This window comes from Mandrillus leucophaeus, unplaced genomic scaffold, assembly GCF_000951045.1.
Source record: "Mandrillus leucophaeus isolate KB7577 unplaced genomic scaffold, Mleu.le_1.0 Scaffold604, whole genome shotgun sequence".
Lineage (NCBI taxonomy): Eukaryota > Metazoa > Chordata > Mammalia > Primates > Cercopithecidae > Mandrillus > Mandrillus leucophaeus.
Genome location: NW_012106520.1, coordinates 930,199 through 942,164, shown reverse-complemented (window position 1 = coordinate 942,164; position 11,966 = coordinate 930,199). Strand labels below are relative to the sequence as shown.

Sequence of the window (11,966 nt, the reverse complement as noted above, 5' to 3'; positions counted from 1 at the left end):
TTTATTTATTTATTTATTTATTTATTTATTTATTTTACATAACATAACATTGTATTAGGTATTATAAGTAATCTAGAGATTGCTTGAAGTATATGGGAGAATGTGAGTAGCTTATCAAAGTTGTATTTATTGATCGCCTGAAGGTGAGGTATTATTTTGTGGATTTGTCTTTAAAATCAACATTGAAGTATTTTGTATTTTTTTAAATTTTGAGAGAGCATTACAGTTAAATTGCTGTGCTTTTAACTAGGTAGACTTCCTCTGCAGCATTATGATTTTAATCCAGTGGTTGATGAGTATGATTATATATGTTTTTCAATCCCTGATCAAACATTAAATCCTTATTAGAAATCAGTGCAATGTGGCTGGGCGCAGTGGCTCACGCCTATAATCCCACACTTTGGGAGGCTGAGAGGGGTGGATCACCTAAGGTCAGGAGTTTGAGAGCAGCCTGGCCAACATGGCGAAACCTCATCTCTACTAAAAATAAAAAAATTAGCCAGGCCTGGTGGTGTGCGCCTGTAATCCCAGCTACTCGGGAGGCTGAGGCAGGAAAATCACTTGAACCGGGGAGATCGAGATTGCAGTGAGCCAAGATCGTGCCACTGCACTCCAGCCTGGGTGACAGAGTGAGACTCTGTCTCAAAAAAAAAAAAAAAAATCAATCAATCAATCAATCAATGAAACTGGAGGAGGAAAAGCCAAAGGAAAACTAGAGTATGAGACAAGGGAATTTTGAGTATCAGTTCCCAGGAAGCTGCTTCAAGTTGTTTTTTGAAAATATTAATAACAGATTTCATATTAAAAGCAATCATTGTCACTCCTCTCAGAGGAGTGGTGGTCAGTGCCGGTGCCAGTGGTGGACATGTGTGTGGATTCTTCTTCTCATCCTCAGGTCTGAGCTCTTTCTACTCGGAGCTGATGAAAGGACTGGGTGCCGGGGGGCGCCTCTGGGAGCTCCTGGAGAGAGAGCCCAAGCTGCCTTTTAACGGTGGGTCTCAAAATGGGTTGTTTCTTTGCTAGGATTAAACAAATGTGGCTTCGAACAATGAAACCAGCTCTTCCCCTGCCTGCGAGGGAGTGAGGGACGAGCCACAATAAAGGTGTGGGTCCTGCTGCATGGCGGGCCGGGCAGGGGGGTGGTCAGGTTTTCTATGAGAAGGGGAGGGACAGCTGCTGTGGCATGCTGTGGGCCAGGATGCCCCTGGATGCATGGGCTGGCCACATAGCGTGCTGCCCTCTGTTCCCCTCCCTGCATCTGGGCATTACTGCCAAGGGCAGGGTGGAAGTCATTGTGGCCCAGGGCTGTGACTAGGAAGGGTCCCGGCTAGTCCACCAAATTGATCTTCCCTAGTGATTCTGACATCTCTGTGGAGGGCTAGGGTGGGAGGAAGGGAGGAGGAATCAGACATAAGAAAATATCTAAGTTTCTTAGCTTTTTGGGGTGGGGTAGGGGAGGCTGGTACTCGTTGGCTGGAGCCATCTCCTTCTTACCAGTGACTTCCCTGGAGCTGTAGGGTGTAGACCAACTAGCCAGGAATCAGGAGAAATGGCTGAGTAGTAACCACTCCCAACTGCTTATTGACTTCCTAGGACATTGTTAGGTAGCCCCAGGTCCATAAGTGAAAGCCAAATATTCTCCAATGTGATAGGCCTAGGAAATAGGCCCAACTGAGAGAGTCTGAGTGGTGTCTGCCAAAGCAGAGCAGGTGAACACCAGGGCAGAACAGACCTCTGACCCCCTCCAGTTCTGCAGCTGTTGTGCAGTGCTCCCCTATTCATCATAACTTTCAAAATATTTATTCCAGGTAGGTAAAATAAACTCTGGAGCTACACAGAGGCAGTGGCATAGACAGAAGGCCATTGGGTTTGAAGCCAGACTACAAGGGTGGATCTTAACTCCACTACTTGTTACCTTAAGCAGGTTGTTGTCTGTGGTCTTCAGTGTCCTCATCAGCAAAATTAGAATCAATTTCTACCTTTCAGGGTTGTCAGGATCAAATAAGACCATCTATGTGTAGTACCTTGGATATAGTAGGTGCAGAGTTGGCACGTGGGAAGCATTTAGCCTGCTTCTGACTTGCCCTTTAAGAGCTCATATGCCAGGACTAGCTGTGCTAGAGTCACCCATCCATAGCCAGATGAGTAGGAGAACCGAGTTCAGCTATGAGTTTAATTTTTTGCTTTAAGTAATTGCTATTCCATTTTATGTTTCAGAGGGGGTCATCTTAAATGAGAAAAGCTTCCAGGGTGCTTTGGAGTTTAAGAACGTGCATTTTGCCTATCCAGCTCGCCCAGAGGTGCCCATATTTCAGGATTTCAGCCTTTCCATTCCATCAGGATCTGTCACGGCACTGGTTGGCCCAAGTGGTTCAGGCAAATCAACAGTGCTTTCGCTCCTGTTGAGGTTGTACGACCCTGCTTCTGGTAAGTGGTTCACCACAGTGTAGCACCAGCGGACTGTCCCGAGCTCTGCTCCCACTTTTGTGCCCTGGGAGATGCTCAAACCATGCAGATACCTTCTTTTGTGAGAGTACCTTCTTTTCTAAGTGCCAATGGAAAGAAATCCCTCAAACAGAAGGTGTCATTTGCAGGGGCATGACAGCTCATACAGACGCCTTTAGAGCATTTTGTATATAATGTGTCCTACCTCTTCATGCCCAGAGTCACTTCCCCAGTTCTACGTCCTCATCTCCCATGTGGGTATGTCCTCTGGACATGCCCTCTACTGGGAGCAGGTGGACGAGGCTGTGCTTAGCAGCCAGGAGAAGGTGCCGAGGCTGCTGCTGGACATCCCTACACACCAGCAGCACCCTGGAGAACCGCCGTTTGCCAGCGTGCGTGCTAGGCGCAGGAGTGATGGGGAGCTCCTGGAGAACCTCTGCCTTTGCCTGTGACCCATCGAGTGCTTATTATAACACAGTTAACTTGGCAATCAGTGATTCGCTTCTTTTTGTTTCACTGTGTCACCCAGGCTGGAGTGCAATGGAGTGATCTCCGCTCACTGCAAGCTCCGCCTCCCGGGTTCACGCCATTCTCCTGCCTCAGCCTCCTGAGTAGCTGGGACTACAGGCGCCCATCACCACACCCGGCTAATTTTTTGTATTTTTAGTAGAGTTGGGGTTTCACCGTGTTAGCCAGAATGGTCTTGATCTCCTGACCTCGTGATCTGCCCGCCTCGGCCTCCCAAAGTGCTGGGATTACAGGCGTGAGCCCCCATGCCTGGCCAGTGATTCGCTTCTATGTGACTTTTCCATTGAAACTATTTTGAGCTAGTAGGGATTTTCGTAATGGATGATTTCTCTCATTCTGGTTTTTATTTTATTTTTAACGGGATTATAAGATCTTTAAGAGCAGAGATTGTCATGATTTTACTTCTTTATGTCTTCCCTGTAGTAGACAACAATATCAGCAAGCAAACAACTCTTAGTAAAAATCAAATCATGAATTTAGAAGAGTATTTTGGTTGGATGTGGAGCCCCACACCTGTAATTCCAACAGTTTGGGAAGCTGAGGAGGGAGGATCACTTGAGGCCACAAGCTGGAGACCAGCCTGGGTAACAGAATGAGACCCTGTCTCTATTAAAAAAAAAAAAAAAAAATTCTTTAATTTAAAAAATGAAAAGAATGTTTTGTGTCTTTGTGCTTATGCTTTTTGGTTAAAATAATGTGAGAGCTGGTTACATGTCAGATAAATATGTGACTTGCAAATCCTGACCCACGGAATCACCACCTGTGTTAAAATGGGGCTTACTACACTGTTTGCCTCTGGAATCACTTTCTTGACTCACCATTGACTTGCTATAAAATTTGGAGTTTAAAAAAATCCTAGTTAGCCAGGCACAGTAGTTCACACCCGTAATCTCAGCTCTTAGGAGGCAGAGGTGGGAGGATAGCTTGAGCCCAGGAGTTTGAGACCTGCCTGGGCAATATAGTGAGACCTTGTTCTCCACAAAAAGGAAAAAAAAAAAAGACAAAAAACAATCCTATTTAGGTTGCTGTAATTTAAGTAAAAATACTGAGTCTCTAGTTTCTTCATCACAATGAATAAATCCAGGACAAAGCAAGCTGCAGTTAAATGTCTGCCACGTGTAGTCTAGAGAGAGCTTTGTGCTTTTTTATCAGAGACTTCAAGTTTTTGCCAGTTTGTGAAACTTTCCCCCTGGCTCCTATAATTCCACAACATTAACTGAGAAGAAATGGCATTTCTTATGCTGTCACTGTTGTCATCATCCCCAAGTATTGTTGAGCACCCTCAATGTGAAGAATTACGTTACTGAAAGTCATAGAGATAGCGTCTGATTATTTAAAAGCTCTGCCATGGTATCGACCAGATTCTTAGTTGCAGACAACAGATTCCTCACCAACTAAGCTTATACAGAAAGGGATATTTTAAGGAGTAATATAAGAGCTCAAAAATCACTGACAGGGGTGACAAAATAGATTCTAGATTGTACGTCCAGGACAGTTCCCAGAACTCCACCCCAGAACCAAGCCTTCAAGGTAGCTGCTGACACTGGCATGGTCAGGAAGCTGCAAATTTAGGCAGTTGCCATCATGAGTACCAGCTTCAGAACTGTGCCACCTCTGCCAGTATTCGTGCCAGCAAGTGGACGCCTCATGGCTTGCCCCTCCCTTCTTAATTAAAGCTTTGCACAAGTGCATCTTATTGGTGAAATCCTAAGTCACTAGGGAGTTTTGGGAAAACTCCCTACAACCTCCAGGGTACAGGAAGGCAAGCTGGACAGATGGACTAGGTGAGATAGTCATCCAGCTACTATAGGGAGGCAATAAGTTGGACAATCCAGAAAGACCCTTTTAGCTTTGAAATTTCATGAAATACGTTAGTTTTAGAGTCCATCTGGAGATTTTCCATACATTTTGATCTTTAAAAAATGAGTCTGGAATGTTCCCACCGGATCTTTTCTGTGTTGATCATCAGCCTCATCACACTCAGTGACTCTTTCCTTTCCTCTCAACAAGGAACTATTAGTCTTGATGGCCATGACATCCGTCAGCTAAACCCAGTGTGGCTGAGATCCAAGATTGGGACAGTGAGTCAGGTAAGAAGAGAGGCTTCCATTTCTATTTCACTTTCTTTTAAAATTACTTTTGTCTTTTGTTTTTTGTTTTTTGTTTTTTGTCTCAAATGTCTCAAGAGAGAAGGAACGGAAGTCTTCGGGATGTATTAAGCTCATCTCACATGGCAGGTTGTTTAGGTTTGCGAGTAGCACTGTTTCCTGAAAACTCTAAACCCTTGAGCAAGAGCAAAGCATTGACTTGTTATTGAAAGCTGGAGACCGCCATTACTAGATAGTCTAGAGGATGGGGAGGAAATGATAGAAGATTTTATTGACTCTTTTTTAGCTTTTATTGATTCTTCCCCACTTCCCATTTTTATCACCAGCCACAGTCTACTATTCTGCATAATGAGTTTCAGGGAGAAGTGAGCAAAGACTGGCAAGAGCCAGAGTCCTCCCTGCAAAGAAGTTGCAGATTTCAAAGCAGAGTGTTAATGTAATGTGGTCACTTTGATAAGGCCATTTTCACAAGACCCTTTGGGGCACGGAAATGTTGCTGCAGCTGTTTTAATTTTTATTGAACAGGCTGTGCACACAGCATACAAACCTGAGCCTCCCCCCATTTCTGAACCTCTCTTTGCAATTAGCTCATCCTCTCCTCACTCCACTTGGGTGAGGGCAGGTGGACAGTGATGGGTGCTCAGGAGTGTAGGGACATGAGTGGTGTATATTATTAGGGATGGAGAAAAGAGCCTGGAAGTTTGCTTATTTTTTAGGACTACTTTATACAGTTCTGTCAGAATTGTTTGTTTCTATCTGGTTTGTGTGTATTTCAAAAAGTAATGGATGGAGATGGATTCCCCACTTTGTCCTGAGTGGAAGGCAAGCAGCTGGAAAATGAAGGGGGACTCGGGGTCTCCTGGTGCCTCCTGATTCCTAAGGCAGGGGACTGACATTTATGAAGTTCCTACTATGTGCCAGGTGCCTCGCGGGCACCTGCTGTGGGGTCTCATTGCCTGCAGCATGGTGAGAACTACAGATGATAAAATCCTGTTTATGGCAAAACATAAATTTTAAAAAAGACTGCTAGGTCTCAATTTATTAGACATGTTGGAAGTCTGTTTGAAATTCGTGATATGTTTTATTTCCTATTTGTAGGAACCCATTTTGTTTTCTTGCTCAATCGCTGAGAACATTGCTTATGGTGCTGATGACCCTTCCTCTGTGACCGCTGAGGAAGTCCAGAGAGTGGCTGAAGTGGCCAATGCAGTGGCCTTCATCCGGAATTTCCCCCAAGGGTTCAACACTGTGGTTGGAGAAAAGGGTGTTCTCCTCTCAGGTGCATTTCTTTACTGCTTTGTAGCAAAATCTCTATATCTAAATAACTTTTCACATGTTTCTTGTTTTGTTTTTTGTCTTTTTTTTTTTCAGACGGAGTCTTGCTCTGTCACCCAGGCTGGAGTGCAGTGGCGCGATCTCGGCTCTCTGCAAGCTCCGCCTCCCAGGTTCATGCCATTTTCCTGCCTCAGCCTCCCGAGTAGCTGGGACTACAGGCGCCCACCACCAAGTCCAGCTAATGTTTTGTATTTTTAGTAGAGAAAAGGTTTCACCGCATTAGCCAGGATGGTCTCAATCTCCTGACTTTGTGATCCGCCCACCTTGGCCTCGCAAAGTGCTAGGATTACACGCATGAGCCACCATGCCTGGCCCACATGTTTCTGTATTGCAGTATTATTTTCTAATTAGGTTTTCATCTTTAAAGTTTTTGAAATTAGCCTTACCACTTGCTCTCTTACATGTGGAAAACTCCCCAGTGTTGTTTTTCACTTTCTACCCCATATGTGTTCCAAAAATTCTGAGTAGTACTCAGCCACAGCAAGCTTTTTTTCATCTGGAAAAAAACAAAACAAAACAAAAAACTGTGCTTTGCAACCTGAGACCCTCAAAAATTAAAGAAAATAAGATAAGAAGTGGCAGGATGATTTGCCCAGGGAGTCAGGGAATGTGCATCAGGAACAAAGCTGAAACTGAAAGAGTTATTTACTCCCTACATGCTAGACCAGGGTTTGACAAACTTTTCTTTAAAGAGCCAGAGAGTAAATATTGTGGGTTTTGTCCAGGCACAGTGGCTCACACCTGTTATCCCAGCACTTTGGGAGGCTGAGGCGGGTGGATCACTTGAGGTCAAGAGTTCAAGACTAGCCTGGTGAACATGGTGAAACCCCGTCTCTACTGAAAATACAAAAAGTTAGCTGGGCATGGTGGTGGGTGCCTGTAATCCCAGCTACTCGGGAGGCTGAGGCATGAGAATTGCTTGAACCCAGGAGGCGGAGGTTGCAGTGAGCCGAGATCCTGCCATTACACTTCAGCATGGGACACAGAGCAAGACTGTGTCTCAAAAAAAAAAAAAAAAGAATCATGGGTTTTATGGGCCACATATGATTGCTGTCACACATTCTTCTTTGTGTGTGTGTGTTTTTTTAACAACTCTAAAAATGTAAAACACATTCTTAGCTTGAGGGCCATGCAAAAACAAGCCATGGTTCAGGTCTGGCCTGTGGGCCATAATTTGCTAAGTGGACTCACAGCTGTAAGGCAAAGTGAGTGGTTCCCTGTGATGTCAGACCACACCTATCATTCTGGATCACATTATGGGTGCCGTATTTTGAGGAGAGGAAGACTTACTTTGTATTTCTTTAAAGTGCAGAAATGGAACCAATGAGTAGAACTTAAAGAGAAATAAATTTTCAGCTAAACACTTTTTTTTTGTCAATACAAATATTGAAATGTTTCCTTGCAAGATAACAAGCTCCTGGCTGGGCACAGTGGCTCACGCCTGTAGTTCCAGCACTCTGGAAGGCCAAGACAGGCTGATTGCTTGAGCTCAGTAGTTCGAGACTAGCCTGGGCAACATGGCGAGACCCTCTCTCTATCAAAAATACAAAACAATAGCCAGGTGTGGTGGTGTGCGCCTATGGTCCCAGCTACTAAGGAGGCTGAGGTGGGAGTACTGCTTGAGCCCAGCGGGGCAGAGGTTGCAGTGAGCTGAGATGGCACCACTGCACTCCACCCTCAGTGACAGAGTGAGTGAGACCCTGTCTTAAAAAGAAAAAAAAAAACAAAAAAAATTCCTTGTCTCTGCTTGAGCAGAGGGTGGGTGCCTCTTTGCCACAGTGAAGGCTGGCAGATTAGAATAAAACAGTAGTCTTTTCCAGTGCTAAACTTTTCATTTGAAGTTAGACCACAGAAAATATAAAACAAAAGGGTTTAAGCTTATTGTATATGATTTAAAAACATACATAAGCAGTAGATGAAAAGGCATCTTTGATAGATCTGAGATGTTCCAGGAGTAGAATTCCTCTCTGCTGTGTAAAAGTGAACTGCTACTCCATCTCTGAAATGTATCTGAGAAACGGGGCAGAAACCCAGTTTAAACTGCTCGTGGTGAAATTATTGAACATTGAAGTGTGAGGCTTGTCCCAAGAGCACATCACCTCCCTTGAAACAGATTCTGCATGTCTTTCCCTCTGGCAGGATCCTCCAGCTCTGTTTCTCAGTGAAGTAACCAGAGGTTCCAGTCTGCTCTGACTTTCTGGGAGGAAGACAGAGCACCTAGTAATAGATTCCCAGTGTGCTGACTGGCACCACAGATGACTCAGAGGGGACCTAAGCCATCAGCAGGCTGCTCTAAGGACGTACCTCAGGGCACTCAGGCATCCTCACCAATCAGAGGCTCGGGAGAGGGTTTTCCTCACTGCTCTCCTTGTGTGCACTGGTTTCCTGTTTGAGAGCAGCATTTAGCAGCACCACACACCTCAGATGTAGAGGATGAACCTCTCTTATAGGAAATAAAATGATGTCCAGCAACTACTGTTGATAAGTATCTTCAGCCAATAAAATCAACCAAAAAGGAATGTTTTTCATCCCCAGAAGTGGAATTGGGTTTTATAAACAATGTAAGTTGGGAGGAGTGAGCGCTCTGAGACTTTCCAAGTGTGACTTAGGAGTAGCGTCCCTGGAGAAGAGGAGGGAGGATGGGGTGAGACAAAGATAGGGAGGGAATCAACACAGATCCTGCTGACTCAACTCCATCCCACCTTCTCCCACACCTACTTCCAGTTTGTTCCCTCACTTTTAGTAGAATTTGAGCTTAAAAAGACAGGGAGGATTAGAGTGGCCTACTGTAATTTTCAGTGTCATACATACACACATACTACTATTTGTTCCTCTAGAGGAGGGGAAAAAAAGAACATCATAAAGAATAAGCGCTATGTTAGCTGGGCATGGTGGCACTGCCTGTAGTCCCAGGTACTGGGGAGGCTGAGGCAGGAGAATCATTTGAGTCCAGGAGTGAAAGGTTGCAGTGAGCCATGATTGCACTACTGCACTCCACCTGGAAGACAGAGCAAGACTCTTATCTCAAAACATAAAAATAAAAAATAAAAAATAACTGCTATAATGTGGGAATGTTAGAATTACCAGTCTCAGCACCATTGATGTCCTTTGCTCCTAGACATTTCAAGTGTACTTTGGAAACCTGCAAATATCTTGAGTTTCTGGTTTCCTTGCTACATTGGATATTCTGCTAGGGAGGAAGTATGTGTAGCGATGAACAGCGTAGATCTTTACATGCTTTTAAGAGCATACCCCTTGCATACCTGTGTAGGTTCAGATCTCAGTTCCATTACTTACCAACTGTGAGATCTTGGTCATGTTACTTTGTATCTCAGTTTATCATCTGTAAAATGGGAAAAATTATAGGGTCTATCGCATAGGATATTTTAAAAGATTAGCCAGGCACAGTGGCTCACAATCTCAGCACTTTGGGAGACCAAGGCAGGAGGATCTCTTGAGTCCGGGAGTTTGTCACCAGCCTGGGCAACAGAGCAAGACCGTCTCTACAAAAAATTTTAAAAATTAGCCAGGTGTGGTGGTATGGGCCTGTGGTCCCAGCTACTCAGGAGGCTGAGGCGGGAGGATCACTTGAGCCCAGGAGATTAAGCTACAATGAGCTGTGTTCATGCTGTTGCACTCCAATTGGGTGACAGAGCAAGACCTTGTTTGAAATTATTTAAAATAAAAACATTAAATGAGATAAATGCATGCAGTGCATATAGAAAATGCCTGGTATTGGCTGGGCACTGTGGCTCCCACCTATAATCCCAGCACTTTGGGAGGCTGAGGTGGGCGAAATGCTTGAGCCCAGGAGCTTGAAACCAGCCTGGGCAACATGGCAAAATCCCATCTTTACCTCAAATTAGCCAGGTGTGTTGGTGCACACCTGTAGTCTCAGCTACTTGGAAGGCTGAGGTGGGAGGATCACCTGAGCCCAGGAGATTGAGGCTGCAGTGAGCAGTGATCACACCACTGCACTCCAGCATGTGTGACAGAGCAAGACCCTGTCTCAAAAATAAAGAAAAGAAAATACCTGGTATATAGGAAGTCCTCAACAAATGTTGGCTATGATAATAATTGTTATTATTAATTTTGGGATTGATATATTTTAAACCTATATTTTAAAATAAGTTTCTGGTCTCTCTGTGTCAGCTATGACTAACTAGAAGAAGCTTACCTTCAAATTGCTATATGGTTTATCATAAAAGCCTATTACTAAGATTTTTTGTTAAGGCTTTCTTTTTTTAAATATTGTCTTTGTCAGGTGGGCAGAAACAGCGGATTGCAATTGCCCGTGCTCTGCTAAAGGTAAGCCTGAAGCAACTTGGATGTTTTTAAAATTAGGGATTATTTTTATTAGGGACCTTGTAATTTGTAATTTAGTATTTATCTTCTTCCTTTTCTTGTTTATTTTTTTCTTGGAGGGGGAGGGTGACAGTTCTGGTGAAAGGTAAATAAGTGTAGTATAGTGTCCAAATTTAAGAAGTGTTTCTTAGGTATCATGAGCCCAGTACTGTGCTAAGGTTGTTGGAGGTAGAAGAATGTTAACACATGGACCCTGCATCAAGAAGCATACACTCTAGCCAGTGAAACAGTGATTATTAATGCAAAATATAAAACAGCACAAGTGTGCATATTTGTACAATCTGTAATCAGCTGCTAAAATGAATAGTACAGACTTGAAGTACTTAGGCAAGATTCCTAGAAGGAAAGGGAAGAGCCATTTTAGCTGAAAGGCAGGCCTTCTCTTTTTAAGGACGCAATAGCCTTCCCTTTGTTATACAACTGTTCTCCTCAGACTTATAGGTGATTTTTTTTTTTTTAAAGCAGCTTTACTGAAGTGGAATTTACATACGTAAAATTCATTTATTTTAAATGTACTTTCCAGTGACTTTTAGTAAAGTTGCAGAGTTGGTTGCACACAAAGTCCCGTTTCAGAACATTTCCGTCACCCTAAAAAGATCTCTCGGGCCCACTTGCAGTCGTTCCTTGTTTCCAGCCCCAGGATGCCACGAATCTACTTTCTCTCTGTGTAGATTTGCTTTTCCAAACATTTCAGATAAATGGAATCAGACAGTATATGGTTTTTGGCATCTCGCTTCTTTCACTTAGTACAGGTGGAGTGTTTTTGAGAGTTCTCCAATTTGTAGCTTGTATCAGTACTTTATTCCCTTCTACTGTTGAGTAGTATGGATGGATCCTATTTGTTGATTTGTTCACCAGCTGATGAACGCTTGGGTCATTTCCAGTTTGGGGCTATTGTGAATAATATATTCACAATATATTATTGTAGCCACCTTTTTGTGAGGGTGTATGTTTTCATTTGCAAAGCTAAGCTAGGATTGTAATGTTTTATCGACATCAGATTAGTGTTTTTTTTTTTTGTTTTTTTTTATCTTACGTGTTAGCTTTTTTTTTTTTTTTGAGACAGAGAGTCTCGTTCTATCACCCAGTCTGGAGTGCAATGGTACGATCTCAGCTCACTGCAACCTCTGCCTCCCAGGTTGCAAGTGATACTCACGCCTCAGCCTCCCAAGTAGCTGGGATCAC

The 11,966-nt window shown here is 43.7% G+C and overlaps 1 protein-coding gene across 1 annotated transcript in view; it reads left to right on the top strand.

The window, feature by feature from the left end:
* The window catches only part of ABCB10 (ATP-binding cassette, sub-family B (MDR/TAP), member 10), a 34,533-nt gene that overhangs the window by 18,543 nt on the left and 4,024 nt on the right, over positions 1-11,966 (top strand). Inside the window, exons 6-10 of the mRNA XM_011999852.1 lie at positions 896-991; positions 2,218-2,427; positions 4,984-5,063; positions 6,180-6,360; positions 10,681-10,724. Of these exons, the coding sequence (XP_011855242.1) occupies positions 896-991; positions 2,218-2,427; positions 4,984-5,063; positions 6,180-6,360; positions 10,681-10,724 (611 nt within the window). The remainder of the gene's footprint in view (positions 1-895; positions 992-2,217; positions 2,428-4,983; positions 5,064-6,179; positions 6,361-10,680; positions 10,725-11,966) is intronic.